Here is a 17,145-nt window from a genome sequence, read left to right on the forward strand (position 1 = left end):
CCCCTTTGCTTTTCTCTTTTTTCCTCTCTTTTCCCCTCCCCTGAAGCCGGAGTTGTTGAATTTTTCCCCGCAGGTTCAGGTGGAGGTGGAGCAGTGGGAGGAGGGACAGCCAGCCCTTCCCACGGGCCTGGTGCCTGGGGATTGGGGCAGCGGGAGCGCCCTGCCGAGGGCAGGGGCTGAACTGGGAGGAGAAATAGATGAACTATTAAAACAGAAAGGAAAGAAGAGAAATTCCAAGCACTGATCTGGCCGGTCCGGTTGGCTCGAGCGGGAGGCGACGGAAGGAAGCCCGCGGCTGGGGAAGCTCCAAAGGTAAAAGCAGCTCTGTTCTGCTCCCCTTTCCATGCTGAAGCCACCTCAGATGAGGTCGGCAGGGTTTCAGCCTCACCCCATTCCCTGTGGCTCTCCTCTGGCTCTCATTCGCTCTCCTCCGGCTCTCCGTCCCGCTTGCTCCCTGGCACACCCACCCCACAACTCCCTGGCCACGGTGCCTCCCTGCCCTCCTCGCTTTCCCCATGGCCGTGCTCCAGGAAATGCTGCACCCAGCCATCATTTACCACCCCACAACATCCACACAGTCCTCTGCCTTAAATCCCGGGTGTCCCCATCCCAAGATATGGGAAACGGGAGCCACTGCTGCCCGTTAGCCGGTGCTCCTCCCTCCCTGGCACTCAGCAGCCCCGGCACCCACTCACTCCCTTGTGGGCATCCAACGCTGTCATTCCCTGGAGCAAAGGGCTCCAGGGGTTTTGGGGCTCCCCACGCCCCCTGGCCAGGCTGCAGCTTGTTGGAGCTTCCTTGTGGGCATCCAACGCTGTCATTCCCTGGAGCAAAGGGCTCCAGGGGTTTTGGGGCTCCCCACGCCCCCTGGCCAGGCTGCAGCTTGTTGGAGCTTCCTTATTCCAACCATCAGAGGAAATGGCTTAGGAGTGACCCATCCAGGAGCAGAGCCGGAGCATTGTGCCAGGCAGAGACAGCCCCACGCCACACTCATGAGTGTCTCCCACCCTTTCTCTGTGTGAAATACAGGTGGGCTGGTTCATCTCCATCCTGTCCTCTTCCTTCCCTGGCCATGGAGAAACTCAGTTAATCCTTTAGGCATAAATCACTTCCAGCTGGTCAAGCTGAACACGTACCGGGCGTCTCTCGCGTACCTTGATCCCTGGTTTCACCCCACGCCTGGCACCAGGCTGTTCCAGAGGGAAGCACCGTGCCTGCATCCCTGCTCCAAGCCAGGCAGCACCACAGGCCTCCCACTTCCCATGCCACACCAACAAACACGGGGGGATCAGCCCTGCTCCCACCCAAAACCAGGAGCGCTGAAGCTCCAGAGCAAAGAGGCTTTCACCCCTCCTGACTCCCAGAGTTAGGCCGGGTGTTTACCCTGGAAACACCGGCACCGTAAGGTCCCTGAGGCTCCCCCCTCAGCCCCAGCACCCGCATCTCCCGCAGCGGGCGTGTGGGCACAGAGGAGCCCAGCCTCGCCGGGCTCTGCTCCGCTCCCTGCTCCCAGCATCCGCCTCTTCCCGCGGGGCCAGCGCAGTGACACCGCTGCGTGGTGCCAGCTGGGGGGTCCCCGTGTGCCATCCCTGTGCTCCCCGCTTGCCTGGAATGCCGTGCAGCTGTGCCAATCCCTGGGCACGGCCACGGGGTAGCAACGCACTGAGGAACACCGCGCCTCCAGGTGGGAGGCAGCGTTTCCATAAACAAAGCAGACCTCTGGTAATTAACAGGTTCAAGGGCATGTCAGGCTGGAGGCAGCTCTGCAGCCCAGGCAGGAGGCTGGCAGGTGAAGGGGGTCCCACTGAGACCCCCAAAGCTGCGGTTTCCCATGGCTGAGCTCATTTCCCCTCCTTGGTTTTGGATTTAGGCTGAAGCTAAATTTTTAAAATCCTGCGGCCCCCGGCTGGTCATTAATCTCCTCCCACCCATGAATTCATGGTTGGGAAAGCCAGGCTGGGAGTCAGTGCAGGGCGGGCAGGTGACACAGCGGCCACCAGGCCGTGGGTGGGACATGGCTTTGGCTTTACCGCAGAGCAGCACCCACCACCCCCAGACGGAATCGCTGCGGGGGCCGATGGGGGTGGCCGGGCCCTCCCTGTGCCAGCACTCACGGAGCCCTTCCCGGTCTGTCCCAGGCCCGGCCCGCCCTGCGGCGGAGGCAGGTGGACTTTGTCCGCCCCGGAAGACGCCGCCGCTTGCGATGCCGGCAGCGCCCGCGCCTGTCACCTGAGCGTGCCATGGCAGGTAGGTGAAAGCCCAATTCTCCCCTGTTCTCAGCTGGGAAGGATCCCTGTGCAGGCACAGCTGGGGGTCCTGCTCTGGTGTCACCTCACAGGGAGGGCGAGGGTCCTTCCCAGGCTCCCAAACCGGCTCAGCCTGCTGCTAAACAGCCACGAGCACCACTCACTGCCAGACCCCCACGGCACAGCTTGCTTTTCCGGGATGGCTACACCACTCACCTGCCCAGCGGGGAGCTGGATCAGCTTTCCCACCCAAACCCCCTCCCCTGTGTGCCCCCAGACCTTTGCAGTGTGCCCCCCGAAATCCTGGTGCCAGCTGCCAACGAGACGCTGGACCTGGTGCTGGGGAGCCAGGTGGAGCTGAACTGCACCGTGCGCTGGGCGGGCACCGAGAGCTGCCAGCCCATTCCCGCCTGGAGCAAGGACGGGCAGTGGCTGGGCAGCGGGAGCAGCCAGGACACCACCTGGTAAGGAGCCTGCCCTGGGGACACCCATGCATCTGCTTTTGGGGGGTGTCACCACAGCATCCCCATGTCCCCTCAGGTCTGGCCAAAACTCCTCGGAGCAGCTCCTGGCCAGCGTCCTGCAGCTCAACCTCACCCACGATGCTGATTTTGGGGTGTTTGCCTGCTGGATCAGCAATGCCACGGCCACCTTCACCCTGCGGCGAGTGGGTAGGGACCTGCTGGGGACAGGGAGGGGGCATCCCACGGCGAGCCCAGGTGCACGGGGGGATTGAGGACAGTGATAGGGGCACCGCTGCCTCTCTCGCACCGGGGTGCAAACCTACGCCAAACCCAGGTGCGCTGCTCACCGTGCCCATCCCTGTCCTGGCAGAGGCGGCGGGGCACGTGCCGGCGGTGCTGGCGGCCCTCCTGGTCCTGGTGCTCCTGGTGCTCCTGGCTGTGCTCTACGTCCGGTGCCGCCTGAGCGTGCTCCTCTGGTACCGGGACCGCTACGGAGAGCTGGAGATCAACGGTGAGCCGGAGGTGACACCCCGCTGGGAACAGCCTCCCGCGCTCCGGGGGCTCACCCAGCCCTTCCCGTGTGATCCCTGCTCCCTGGCTCTCCCCAGACGGGAAGCTCTACGACGCCTACGTCTCCCACGCCACCGCCCCCGATGACCGAAAGTTCGTCCACTTCATCGTGAAGCCGCAGCTGGAAAACCGCCACGGCTACAAGCTCTTCCTGGACGAGCAGAACATCCTGCCCAACTCAGGTAGGCACCACGCAGGGCTGGGCAGGGGGTGACACGGGGACCTGGGCGCTTGAGACCCTCTTTGCCTGCAGAGCCGTCAGCCGACCTCATCATGAACGTCAGCCGGTGCCGGCGCCTCATCGTGGTGCTCTCCGTCGCGTACCTGGAGCAGGAGTGGTGCAACAGCAGCTTCAGGTAGGAGTGGAGCAGCTCCCCCCGGAGAGGAGAGGGGCTGGCGGGTCCCTCACCCCCCTGTCTCGCAGGGAAGGGCTCTGGAGGCTGCTGGAGCTCTCCAGGAAACCCATCTTCATCGTCTTCGAGAGCCAGTACCGGGAGATCACTCACCCCGCCATCACCCTGCTGAAGCAGCACCGGAGCGCCGTGACCCTGCTGGTGTGGAGAGCCGGCTCCATGGTGAGTGCCGAGCAGGATCCTGACCCCCCTCGGCACCCCCTTTCCCTCCCCAGCACCCCACAGTGCCAGCCTCCCTGCTGCCCCTTGGGGCTGCCCCACGGTGAGAGCTGAGCAGGACGCATCCCACCAGCACGCCCCTTCCCCTCCCAGCTCCCCATGTTGTGTCAGCCTCCCTGCTGCCCCCGCCGGGGATGCTCCTGGGCTCCAGGGCTAAACAGCAGGTTGGGGCACTCGCCTTTCGGAGGAAATTAAAAAACCCAACCAGAAAAGCCCTGGATCTGGGAGCTCACCCCCCCAAACCTGCACGGTCAGGACCCCATGGCACTCCAGGGTCTCCCCAGCCTCAGCTCCCGGAGCGGAGCTCTGGCCCAGGGCCACTCCGGCCCTTTCGGGGCCAGGCGGGGAGCCGGAGCCCTGGGGACTGTTCCAGCCGGTCGGGCCGGTTTCTCCGCCGGCGCCTGGGCACGGTGCCACGCCGGAGCACAGCCCTCACCTTGGCCGAGCTCCCAGCGCCGGGGAGAGCGAGCCGAGCCCGTGAAACCGTGCGGCGCCGTGCTCCGGTGGCCCCGGCCCGGCTCATCCCCGCCCGGCCCCTTCAGACCCCGTCGTCGGACTTCTGGAAGGAGCTGTGCCTGGCCCTGCCGCGCAAGGTGTCCTTCCCGGGGAGCGTGGGGGACCCGCAGACCCAGCTGCAGGAGGACAAGGACCCCATGCTGATCCTGCACAGCAGCTACCTGGACAGCGCGGGAGACCTGGACCCGGACGGGGACCTCGGCACAGGTCCGTGTCCCTGCTGCTTCTCCTGAGGGGACAGATGCGCGCTGGACGTCCCTCCTGGGCTTTGCCTCCCGCTCCTGTGGCGGCGGGGGTGGGTCCGGCCCCTTCCCTTCCACCTAAACCCATCTCCCTGCTCCTGCCAGGCCTCCGAGGGCGCGTCTTCGGAAGCCCCCCGCCCCCTCGCCTCGGCGGGCGCAGCGCTCCCAGGGCTCCGGCAGCCGGCGGGATGGAGGATGCGCAGCTGCGGGACGGGCAGCGCTCCGAGCTCGACGTCTCGGATCTGGGATCGCGCAACTACGGCGCCCGCACGGACTTCTACTGCCTGGTGACAGATGACATCTGAGCAGGGCCACAGCTGTCCCCCATCCCTGTGGGGACACACGGACCAGGACACGGCCGAGGAGCCCGGGAGTTAGGATGGGACCAGAGCCACGGCCATGCTGGGAAAGCAGGAGCTGGCTCCTAAGTGGAAAACTGGAAAACCATCACCAGGAACACCCTGCCCGTAGTGCCTCAGTGCCACCCCAGGGTGCTGGGCCCTGTCCCTTGCCCATGTGGGCAGCAGGGACATTCCTTGCGTGATGGACAAGTGCTGGGATGGGTGATGCTCTCCGAGGAACAACGTGCCCCAGCCCCAGGGAGTGTCCGACGGGAGCGGCGGCAGGACCTTTGTCCCATGGAAACCCCCGTGAAAATAAAAGGCTGCTGCAGCCACTGGGTCTGTCCATGGTGGGGACACGGGTGACACTGGCAGGGTGACACAGGGGGGGTCTCCCCACCACAGGCAGTGCTGTGCTCTGTCCTTCCCACGTCACTGTCCCTGTCCCACTAACTCGGAGCCACGGAGTGGCACCGTGGGGTGAGCTCACCCTGTGCTGGTGTCCCCATGGCACTGGGTGTCCCCGGGGCGCTGTCCCCCCTCCCAGGTGCCATCCAAACACAGGTGCAGATGGGCAGCACTCAAGGCCTTTATTTCAGGGGTACACAGGGCTGGGGGTTGTACACAGAGAGCTGCAGAGCCAAACACCCCCTGCCCCCGAGCTGGGACTGCACCGGTGCCGCTCACCGTGGGGACCCCTCCAGCCCCTCCGCCCACTCCCCCCACCCTCCCACCCCTCCACCTACTCTACATCACCCCCCCGGGGTGCCCTGTGCCCCCCAAGCGCGGGGGCTCCCCCAGCCCCAAACCCGCCAGCAGCTCAAAGCCACCCCCAGCCCAGCCGTGTGTCCCCTCCCAGCCACCACCGCGGCACAGAGAGCTTTGGACCCGTCTGCACCCAGCACTGGGGACACCGGGGACACCCGGGGCATCTCCCCACCCACGGGGCAACAGCGTTCAGCAAACACGACCCGGATGGCCCTGCCCGGATCCTGCTCCTGCTGCGCCAGCAGGGCCCAGCCCTGGCAACAGCTGGTGAGGAGCGACAGCAGCGGCTCTGCCACGCTGGGACAGTCCCCACAGGGTGACAGATGGGGCCCTGAGGCCCCTCTGGGCTTCCTGCACTGAGGGCCAGGGCAGCCCCATCAGACACAAGCCCCTGCCCACCCTCCCTAGCGAAGGGGAACGCAGCACTGTCACAACATCACTTCCCAGCTCCCTGCAGCCACCGTGCCACCCCATAAACTGTGGGAAGCTGCCTCAGAGCCCTCCAAGCCCCCAAGCCATGCAAAGCCCCATCCCCACCCAGCTAGGGCACCACACAAGTGTAACGCGCAGCACATCCCACACTGGCATGGGGCACGGACACCCCCCAGCCCCACGGCTCAGGGAGCTGGGATGAAGCACCCTCAGAAGCCCCCTTGCCCCAGAACTGCTCTACAGGAGCCTTCCCAAATCCCTGCGGCTCCTGCCCCCTTCAAGCTGCACGACAAGCCAAGTTTTGCAGACAGCTGGCTGAGAGTGGGGGAGAGCCCCACAACTGGGGTCCCAGTGGGGCCCCACAGCAGAGCCAAAAGCAGCAGCTGGGTTTAAGGCTGGGCAGGAGGGAGGACAAGTGTCCCCCAGCCGGGGAAGGGGACCCGGTGGAAGGGGGAGGTGCATGGGATGTAGGGATTAGGTTACAGGGCAGGGGGCCGGCAGCGAGCAGCCTCCCCACGGCGTGGCCGGCAGCACGGAGCATCCCAGCTGGGGCATTCCAGCTCCCAGGGTGTCCTCACAGGCTGAGGAAGTCCTCCTTCCGGTACCCCTTCTGCAAGGAGACAGCCCCATCAGGCACACGGAGCCCCTCTGCTCCGGCACTGACGGGCCACGCCGTCCCCACCCCGCCTGCACAGGGACAACGCTCTGGGAAAAGCAGGCGTGGAGTGGGGACCCAGCACAGGCAGCATTTGGGTGGTGTGGCTCTCCAGGATGAATCCCCTGGCCTCCATTCCCTTGGGATCCCCGCTCAGGATCTCCCCCAGGGCCCTGCTGGCTGCGGGAGGCTCCAGAACGGGTACGTACCATCTTGAAGTCCCGGTGGAGCTTGGTGTACTGCCACATGTTTCCCAGGAGGCTGGCGGCGGCTCGGGAGGACTTCTCGTTGTCCGAGCTGGGAAAGGGACAGGATGCCATGAGGTTCTGGGCACCACTGAGCACGGGACAGTGCCCACCAGGCCAAGGAGACCACCCCAGAGGGGCCCGGAGGGACTGGGGGCTTATTGCGGGTGGGGAGAGGCAGGAGGTGAACATCTCGGTCCCACCACAACAGGCAGGAGCAGAGAGAGGCTCCCTGATGGGAAAAGGCAGCTGTGGCAATGGTGGGGCATCCTTAGGGGGTAACAAAGGGCTGGCAGGTGGCCACAAGGCCACTCTGAGCCGGTCTGGGGACTCCCATCGCCACGGCTTGGGAAGGGACACTTGTGCCCCTCTTGCACTGTGCTGGAGCAGGGGAGGGAGGGGAGAGCAGGACAGGAACCCGGGTGTGAGCTGGGACACGGCAGCTCTGACCTGTCCCGTCGCTTCTTGATGAAGAAGAGCTTCCTGAGGCCGTCGAAGTAGACGATGTCGCGGGCGGCCATGGGGCTCTCCACCACCAGGTTGTTGAGCACCGCGATGATGTTCACGATGACATCAGCGGGCGGGGCCTTGTCCCCAACGCTCCCCGGCAGCTTCTCGATCAGGTGGCTGACCACCTTGGTGGCTGCAGGCAAAGGGCATGTCAGGGCTGGTGGCCAGAGCCGGGGGAGACAGAGCCACGTCTGGGAATAGGGGATGGAGCAGCCTGCATGCTCAGCTGTGAGCGGGGGCACAGCAGGCAGGACAGGGCTGGGATGTGGCTGGAGGTAACGGGAGGCCAGACTGAGGAAAAGGCTGGGAGGAACCCCCCCCCGGGCCTGGTTCACCCCCGGCACTCACACATCTCGTCCTTGTTGCGGGCGTGGCGGGACAGGTTGCGGATGAGGCCGGTGAGGGAGCGCAGCTGGTGGTGGTCGGCGGTGCGGACGCGGTCCAGCACGGGGTTCAGGATGCGCTCCTGCTCCAGTGCCAGCCGGCTCAGCACACCCGCCCACTGCAAGGCAAACACCCCCTTGGAGACTCCTCCTCCTCCCGCTCACGGGAGCAGGTCAGGATGAACCCTGCCCAGGTGCCCCCCTGCCAGCACGGCTGTGGTGGGCAGGCGGTGGGGACTGCCTGGCTCTCCTCACCCTGCGGTCCCCGGCCGTGATGTTCTGCAGGGCGCCCGAGGCCGCCTCCGTCGTGTGCTTGTTGAGCTCGCAGCGCTGCAGCAGCCGGTTGTAGATGCCCACGATCTGCGGGTTCCAGAGCCACTCCATGCCCTTGGGGTCCTTGGAGACCTCCGTGAAGGTGACGATGTCCGCGTTCAGGTAGTGCTAAGGGACACGGGCACTGTTAGACTCCAGGGCTGTCCCCTCCGCAGTGTCCCTCACTGCCAGCGTCCCCTTTTCCCTGCCTGCCTGGCCTGAACTGCTGGACAGGCAGCTGGCAGGTCACCCTGGCTGCATCATGCCCCATGGCACGGAAAAGCGGGGCTTCAGCACCCTGATTCACCCCAAACACCTGATTCACCCTCCGCTGAGCTCACCCGTGTCCCACCCACCAGCCGAGGACGGCGTCCACCTCCGCCCTGGCATCACCTCTGCTGCCAGCGCTTCCCAGCGCCAGCCCCACCCTGGTGACACGGCCACAACGTGCCCCCGCTGACCTCCCGGGCTTTCTTGCTCTGGGGGCTGAAACAGCCGACCAGCTCCCCCGTCACCGTGCCGCCGGCATTCCTCCGGTGGCCCTCGAGGCGCTGGAGCGAGGACGGGGGCATCTCATCGTACAGGCGGTAGGAGAGGTTGCGCAGGACACAGACAGCGTTCTCCACGCTCTGGGGGGGACAGGGAACACGAGGGTGGCATCCCAGGGCCACCTGCAGGGTGTGTCCAGCTGGCACGGACGCTCCGTGGCAGAGTCATGACACCGGCCGTGCCCAGTGAGCCCGGAGGTTCTGGTTCTGCCAGCATCACATCAAGGCGTGCCTGCCTTTGCACCACGGGACGGGGGAGCAGCACCTCAGCCCCCCCAGCACCAGCTCAGGAGCTCACCTTGTCCTCCGACTTGCCCACCTCCAGGGAGCTGTTCACGTAGTGGATCATGGAGTCCACCAGCCCGTGGCACTCGCGCATCTTCTGCCGGGTCTGCTGGCTGGCAGAGCTCAGGTTCCTGCATGGGAACGGGGCTGTGTCATGGAGAGGAGGGGATCCCCCACAGCCACCCCCTCCTGAGCCCAGAAATGAGCCCTGCAGACCCGGCTCCTGTCTCCTCCTCCCTTCCAAAACTTTGCTCCCAGTGGGAGGACCTGGAGGAGATACCTGAGGAAGCCTGTGGAGTTATAGAAGATCTCTGCCTCTGAGGGGTTCTGCTGGATGACACCCGAGCCCCCCAGCCCTGAGAGAGGGACCAGGACCAGGTCTGTGAGCTGCTCCAGCGTGTCCCGGGCCAGGCGATCCTTCAGGTTGTCACTGGAGGACAGATTCCACAGGATCCCTGCACAGAGGGGGCCCCTCAGTACCGGAATGGCTGGAGAGCACATCCACCCCACCTCCCCTCCCCGGGGGGCTCACGCTGCCGACAACGATGCAAAGGGATCATCCCTGTGGAGCATCATCCCAGCTCCCCTCACACCAAGGGAGTAGGGTGCCACCCCCTGGGGACGGGGGACCCCCGCTGTTGTCCCCAACCTGTGACGTTCTTGCGGAGCTCGTCGTCGGGCTCCCGCAGGGTGCGCATGAGCTCGTAGATGCCGTTCTCCTCCACCAGCGCCAGCTTGTTCTCGGCGTTGTCGTAGATGAGGTTGCGCATGGCGCCGGTGGCGTGGCGCTGCACCTCCTGGTTCGGGCTGTTGAACAGCTTCACCAGCTTGGGCATGGCCTGCAGGCTGCGGGCCTGGGGGACAGCCCAGGGGGTCAGACACGCTGCGCTCCCGGGGCTCCCTCCGGCCCCTGCGCCTGCCCGCGGTGTCGGAGGGGGTGGGAAAGCCCCTGCTCCCGCTGGGAAAACCCCTGCTCCCGCCGCCCCGGGGGCTCACCTGCTTCTTGGCGCTGCTGTCGCTGTAGCACTTGTGCTGAAGGTAGGCAGCGCCCAGCACCTGCAGGTTGGGGTCGCTGGCGATCAGGTACTTCACTGCCGAGGGCAGGTCGATGTCGTCAAACCTGGAACCACGGCCGGGTGAGGGGCAGCCCCAGCGGAGCATCCCACAGGATCCTCCAGCTCTGCACCTCACCACATTCCCCACCTCCAAGGAGCCCCACCAACCCATCTGCTTCCCACTGTGCTCTGGGTATGGGACTCCGTTCTCAGGGGAAGGAGCATCACCCCCTGCCACATCTCAGGATGTGTCTGTGGAGGAGCCAAGACCACAGGCAGGACCCGCTCAGACATCAGCCCATGCCGTGCTCCGTAGCCACGCCGCCAAACTGCGCCCGCCGTCCCACCCCTGACACCCGCTGGGAGCTGGAGGGGTTCACCCTCCCCGGGCAGGTGACCACAGTGGGGACAAGGACCAAGACACCCCGGAGCAGCCCCCGGCACTCACCCGCCGGCGTGGTGTCCGAGCAGCGCGCCGTGCCCGTTGTACATCTCCATGGCGCGCGGCTCCGCGAGGTGGTGGCCGGACTCGGCCAGGCTGCGCACGGAGGGGGCGCGGGAGCTGTGCTCCCCCAGCCCCAGGAAGGCGCCGCTGGCTCCCGCGGGCACCGTGCCGAAGGAGCCGGCGCTCAGCCGCGAGCGGTTGTTGCTCTGGAAGCGCTGGAGCGTGCGCATGGCGGGCGCACGGATGGTGCGGCTCGGCGGCCCCTCGGCGCCGTCCAGCCAGTCGCAGGCGGCCTTGGCGGCCGTGCCGGCGCTCAGCTGCCGCTCGAAGGCGAAGGAGCGGCCGAAGCCGCCGGCGGCCTGGCTCTTGTAGAGCTGCCGGTGCCCCGGCGCGTCCAGCTGCTCCGACAGGACGCTGTAGCGGTCGTCGGCGAGCGGGAGGGGCCCGTCGGCCAGGCGCAGGGAGCGCAGCGACAGCGTGTCCAGGTTCTGGCGGCAGCGGAAGTTGCGCTCGTGGAAGGAGCTGGGCCGCGGCGAGGCGGTGGCCGCCTGCGAGGCCGCGTAGCCGGCGACGTACGCGCGGCCCTTGGCCAGGCCCCCGTTGCTGATGGTGGCCATGCGCTTGTGCGGGGTGAGGTCCACGGCCGAGCGCGAGGACCAGCCGCTGCCCCGCACCGTGCCGAAATCCTTCTTGGCCGGCGGCTGGTAGAGCTGCCGGGGGGAGAACGGCCGGTGAGGTGCCCGTCCCTCCACCCCCGCCGGGGGAGCCCAGAGCCCTCCTCGGCACAGCCGAGGCGGTGGGCAGGGGACAGAGGCGCGGTACGTACCGAGGCTTTGGGGTCCACGCCATTGCTCTGGGAGCGGGAGCTGAAGGAGGAGCGCAGGGTCGAGCTGTACTGACCACCTGCAGGACAGCGACAGAGGAGGCAGCGTGAGCACGGGCAGGGCAGGAAGGGACCTGGAGATCAAAGATCGCCCCAGCTCATCCCAGGGGGACCTGCTGCGGGAACCACGGCAGCGCAAGCGGAGCTGGGGGGACAAAGGGGTGGGAGGAGGCTGCCTTCACCTGCCTGCTGGCCACGGGGAGCAGAAGTGGCCTCCCCGCCACGCCCCGTGCCCCGACGGCGAGGGCACTAATTGCCACCTTGGCGGGGACGCCGCGGCTCAGCCCGGTCCCCCCCGCCGCAGCCGGATCGGCAGCCCAGGCATCCTCCACAGCCAGTCCCGGCTCCCCCACCCTAGGAACGGGACCCTGGCAGGGCCTGGACACCGCAGTGCGCCCCATGGCACCTCACGCTGCCCATCCGCCACCGCCCCAGGGCCGCCGGCGGGACGGGACGGGACAGGACGGGGACGCCGCCAGTGCTGGTGGTGCCAGGAGCGTGACTCACGCCTGGGGCAGCCCTCGGGGTGCCACAGGGGGTCTGTCCCCACCACCGGGGTCCCCAGCACGGGGGTCAGGGCGCGGGGGATCCCGGCGGTGCCGGGCGGGGCGGCAGGGCGGAGGCGCAGACGTTAAATGGAGGAGCTGGAGCCCGGCCAGCGCTGCCGCTCAGGGCCGGGGGGGCTCCGCCAGGGCGGGAAAAGCCTCCCCCCTCCCGGCCCTGGGCAGGGTGTGGGGCCCCACCAGCCCACAGCCCTCCGAGGGCAGGTGGGGGAACTGAGGCGGGACCCCGAGTGGGGTGAAGCGAGCCCACGCTGGGGCTGAGCTACCCCTGATCCCAGTGCCGGGGGTGCTCGGGGGCGTTCGGGGGGCTCGGCCACGGTGGGGGGGCACCCCCCAACCCGCAGCCAGGGTGTGCCCAGAGCCCAGCGCCGGCCGAGGGGCTCCCACCGCCCGTCCCACCGCGTGTTCCCAGGGGTCCCGGGGGGGGGGGTCTCCCACCTCTGGTGCCGTCGGCGAGGTCCTCGGGGCGGGCGGGCGCTTGCCCCCGCAGCATCATGCGGATGCGGACCTGCTCCTGGACGCGGGCGCTGCGCAGCCGCTGGGCCTCGGCCGCCTCCCGGCCACGCTCGTCCAGCTGCCGGTCCGAGGGCAAGGCCAGGGAGCAGACGCCGGCCTCGGGCTGCAGGGCCGACAGCAGGAAGGCGTTAGTCTCCTGCATGGCGGCGAGGGGCCGCGGCCAGCCCGGCCGCCCTGCGCAGGTGAGCGGCGGCAGTGGCGGCGTTCCGGCGTTCCCCAGCCGTAGGGAGGCTCCGGCCCGGCCCGTCCGTCCCGCCCCGCCGCCACGCCTCGCCGGGAAAAGGAGGGGGCCCCACCGGGGCCACTGTCACCATCGTCACCATCACCATCGTCACCGCCACAGGTGGAGGTGCCCAGGGGCGACCTCGCGGGGACGAGGGCATGGGGGAGGTGGGTGGTCCAGGGGTCTGGGGGGTCCTACCTTGGGAAAAGCCAGGATCCCCTCAGACAGCCAGCCCCTGACTCCTGGGCAGCCACACCAGTGAGCCCCAGACCCCCCCATTGTCCTGTCAGTGAGCCCAAGACCCCCAAACAACCTCGCAGAAGAGTCCTGGGCCCCCCCAGAAGCCTCCCCGTTGATCCCAGAGATTCCTGCCATTGAACCCTGGACACCCACATTGTTCCCCCAGTGAGCCTTGCAGTCTCACGTGGTCTCCTAGGAGAGTCCCAGACCCCCGGACAACCTTCCCACTGACCTCCAGAGACTCACATGGCCCTGGCACTGAGCCCCAGACCCCTACAATGTCCCCCCCAATGAGCTCAAGGCCCTCAGGAAACCTCCTCGGAGAGCACTCTGGACCCCCATACGACCTCTCTGTACGGCTCTGGACCCCCATATTGTCACTCCAATGAGCCCCAGGCCCCCACATGGCCTCCCAGGAGTGTCTCAGACCCCCATGGAGACCCCTCAGCCAGCTCTGACTGGCAGCCTCCACAGGCAGCCTCCACAGGGAGCCCCAAATCCCTCAAGCCACTTTCCAGGAGCACTCTGGACCCCCCTTGTGCACAGGGGTCCGGCCTGGAGCGGGGGCTCCGTGCAGTAAAGTCCTGGCTGAGCCCTCCCTGCTTTGCTTTTCAAATCAGCCGGGGAACGAAGAAACAACAACAATAAAAAAGGGGCGGCTGAGCCGCCGCGGGCCCGCGGTGACGAACGCGGTGACTCAGGCCCCGCTGCCACCACAGGTACTAATTAGACTCGCCCCACCCGCCGAGCCGCCCCATCACAGCCGGACCGGGGACACCGCGTCCCCCCGGCCCGCCGTGCTCGGGAGCAGCTCCCGGGACGCCCCCGCCGCTGTCCCGCAGCCCGCTGAGCGAGCCGCCCGTTCCCGAGCAGAGCTGTGGCCCTTCTGAGCCCCTGCTCGGGGACGCGGCGGCTCCGGGTCACCGCCCGGCCGCTTTGGGGTGAGCTCTGCGGCCAGCCCCGGCTCAGCGCTGGGCGTCAGCGCTCCGGCAGCGACAGCGCGTTCGGGCTGGGCCGCGTTTACAGCAGCCGGCGGTGACACCGTGTGCGCTTCGGTCGGGGGTGAAAAGGGCGGCTGTCCCCGAGGAATGTGCCGCCGTCAGCAGGAGCCGGGGCAGGGGCGGGGTGGCAAGAGCTGCGGGCCAGCAGTTTGGGGTGACAGTCCCCTGACGGCCCCCCCAAATCCCCCGCGGTGGCACCGTCCCGATGTTCGGAGGACCGGCGTGGGGGTAACCCACCTCCCCAGCTCCGGGGTTTGTGGGAGCCCCCTTTTGCCCAGGGGGCCCCCTGAGCCTTTTGGGGTGCAGCACCCAGGAAAACCCCCGAAGCCCCCCCTCTTCTCCCACCGCGGCACCGCCCCACGGGCGCACCGAGTTTGGCAGAGCTCGGCGGGCGCTCCCAGCCCTCCGAGCCCGGATGAATCACGGGCTCCCCCCGCAGCGGGCGGAGGGGGCGGGTCGCTCCCTCTGCAAGCCAACACTTGCCCGCCGTCCCTGTGCCAGGATCCCGGGGGATCGGGGCCATCCCAGGAGCCCCCCAGCCCCGGGGGCTCCGGGGACACCCCTGAGCCCCTTGGCAGCCCCACTCTCCCCCAGCTCTGCCTCCCTCCCAAAACCCCGTTCCCCCAGCGTAACACTGCCCTGCAGCTGACAGATGGAAATTTGGGGGTCCCGGGGGATTCAAGGAACGCTTGGAGCCGGAATGGGCAGCGCTCCCCTCATCAAGAAGCTCGTTAATTGGGGAAGGGTTGGATAGGAGCGGGATACACCAGGGGGCTTAAAAACAGCAAATCAGCACAAAGAAAACATTTGAAGCAAAATCGAGGGATTCCCGAGGGGAGCCCATCACAGCTGGAGTGACACAGACACAGAGTTAAATAAACCCAGTCTGGGACCCCTAAAGCAGTCGCTGACCCCCCCCCCCCCCAGCCCGGAGGCACCTCTGTCACTCCCTCGCGGGGTGACAGAGCCACATTCCCGGGGAGCCCCGGCTCCCGGGAGCGCCGCGTCCTCTCCCGCCCCCCGAGCAGCGCCGAGCGCCCGTCCCCACGCCCGGGTGCCCAGGGCCGGCCGTGCCCGCCGGGGCCAGCGGCGTTGGGGCAGGGAGTGGCCGGCGTGGCCCCGCGCAGCCCGGACACGGCGCGCACGTGCCAGGAGCCACGCTGGGGACAGCGAGGCACGGGCAGGGAGGGAGACGCCGCCCGGGGCCAGAGCTGGCCGGGGCTGGGCAGCCACCAGACGCACGCGTTGGACCCCCGGACCCCCGGCACCAGGCGGGCCAGTGCACGGGGACAGGGTGCGGGTGACAGCGGCTCGCCCCAGGGACCCGCGGTGGGGACAGTCGCGCCGATGGCCGCGGCAGTGGCCCGCACGTACCTGGGTGGGTGGCCCCGGGGGGCCATTGTCCTGCAGCATCCTCGGGCGGGCAGGTGCAGCCCTGGGTGCTGCGGGTGCGGGTGGGCGCCGGCGTCTGCGGCGGGCGTGGGGCGCGCGGGCCCGCCCCGCACCTCGCCCAACCAGTCTCCTGGGGCCGGGGTTTTGCATGGAACCTCTCGCCTCCCCTCCGAGGCCGGGCTCTCGGGGCTCACCGGGGCTCCTCAAAATCGTCAGCGCGGCCAGGGGTCCGGGGGAGCCAGCCCCCCACAGCGGAGCCACGTCTCGGCCGCCTTCGTGATGCTGCAAAGAGTCCCCCGGGATCCCCACCGCCACCGTGGCCATGATCCAACGCGTCCTTCCCGCCACGTCCCCCTGAACACCCAGCTCGGGGCACCCATGGCTGCAACAGGGAGGGTTTGGGGGTGCCAGAAGGAGAAGATGGAGGGGAGGCAGAGCTTGGGGGGCACACACGTTTTTTGGGATGCAAGGGGCTCCCCCTGGTTCGCAGGGAGCGTGTTTGTGTGCGTAGGATGGAGCAGGAGCCCTTTGAAGCCAGATAAGCTGAGAGGGAGCGTTTGAAACGGGCCAAACCAGTTTGGGGGGGTCACCACTTAGCTCTTACCACCGCTAACCCAGGCCCCCCACCACACCCCACGCTCACTGGGGGATGCCAGGAGGGGACCCCCCGGCAAAGCCCAGCGCCGGGCAGGAGGTGCCGGGACCCTGCACACGGCCACTGCTGTCACGTGTGGCCCGTTCTCAGCCGGGGGTGTCAGGGGGTTTCTGTGCTCCCCCCCCAGCCTCCACAACCTCCCCCCCCCTCACACCCGTGGCTGGGGTAGCCCCTCGGTGAGGGAACTCCAGGCTGGAGTTCGCCTCTGCCGCCCCGGACAAGCCCCGACGCCTTCGCAGTGTCCCCGCGGGGCAGGGAGGGCCAGGGCTGATCCTCCAGGAGCGGGGACCTGCCCGCGCCCCGCTGTCACCTGGGGCTCCGACGCCTGGCCCGGGAGAGGCTCCCTGTGGCTCCTGCAGTCCCCGTGATCCCTGTGTCATCCCGCGGCCACAGCTCAGCCACCGCGGCAGAAACAACCCCTCGGGCGTTGTGCTGCTGGCCCTGTCCCAAGCAGACACCATCAGCCGGCCCCAAACTGTCCCCAGCACCGGTGGGGATGGCACTGCTGGCACCAATCCCTCCCAGCACCAGCGGCAGCTCTGCGTTTGGCTGGGCCTGGTGCCCGCTCCGATGGTGGTGGCTTTTGGAGCTCTCCCGGCTGGGAGGCTGCTGGAAAAGCTGTGCCTAAGGCCAGGCTGGTTTTGGGATGGGACTGGTGGCCCGGGGGCCGTGGGGCCACCCGCTCTGCCCAGCCACAGACCAGCTCCCGGCGCAGCGGGCACAGCCCTCGCCCACAACAAAGCGCTTCCAAAGCGCTGCAAAAAACCAGGGAGCAGGGCAAGGAGAGGGGAGAAACAACTCCTGCCTGCCGGGACGGTCCCTCCCCAACAGAGCCTGGGGCCACAGGTACCGAATTTGGGACAAAAAGCCGCCAACTGTAGCTGTTTGCTGATGGCACTCAGGTGGCTGAGCCCCCCTCGTCCATCCTCACCTCAAACTCGGGATGCTCGGAGCGAGCCTGGGGGATGCAGACGGGGCACGAAACATTTGGAGGGAAACTGCGAGGCTGTTTCAGGGAGGAGC

The 17,145-nt window shown here is 67.7% G+C and overlaps 2 protein-coding genes across 2 annotated transcripts; one reads left to right on the top strand and one right to left on the bottom strand.

The window, feature by feature from the left end:
• The first annotated feature begins 110 nt into the window (after positions 1-110).
• SIGIRR (single Ig and TIR domain containing) lies at positions 111-5,346 on the top strand. The gene is made up of 10 exons (XM_032111904.1): positions 111-312; positions 2,139-2,247; positions 2,524-2,710; positions 2,787-2,917; positions 3,081-3,221; positions 3,319-3,462; positions 3,534-3,636; positions 3,705-3,855; positions 4,455-4,635; positions 4,776-5,346. Exons 2-10 carry the CDS (start codon positions 2,241-2,243, stop codon positions 4,973-4,975), a joined length of 1,245 nt encoding a protein of 414 aa, XP_031967795.1. The 5' UTR covers positions 111-312; positions 2,139-2,240; the 3' UTR covers positions 4,976-5,346.
• Positions 5,347-6,677: 1,331 nt separating this feature from the next.
• PKP3 (plakophilin 3) lies at positions 6,678-16,174 on the bottom strand. Its single transcript, XM_032111789.1, is given in 17 exon segments — positions 6,678-6,821; positions 7,076-7,163; positions 7,562-7,754; positions 7,970-8,123; positions 8,260-8,445; positions 8,778-8,945; positions 9,163-9,280; positions 9,430-9,604; positions 9,799-10,003; positions 10,146-10,269; positions 10,653-11,359; positions 11,476-11,552; positions 12,534-12,714; positions 15,450-15,520; positions 15,523-15,601; positions 15,604-15,623; positions 15,626-16,174. Coding segments are annotated over 17 exon segments (2,748 nt in total). The 5' UTR covers positions 15,792-16,174; the 3' UTR covers positions 6,678-6,785.
• Between the last annotated feature and the right edge of the window lie 971 nt (positions 16,175-17,145).

Source organism: Corvus moneduloides, chromosome 6 (genome assembly GCF_009650955.1).
Source record: "Corvus moneduloides isolate bCorMon1 chromosome 6, bCorMon1.pri, whole genome shotgun sequence".
NCBI classification, from domain to species: Eukaryota; Metazoa; Chordata; class Aves; order Passeriformes; family Corvidae; genus Corvus; species Corvus moneduloides.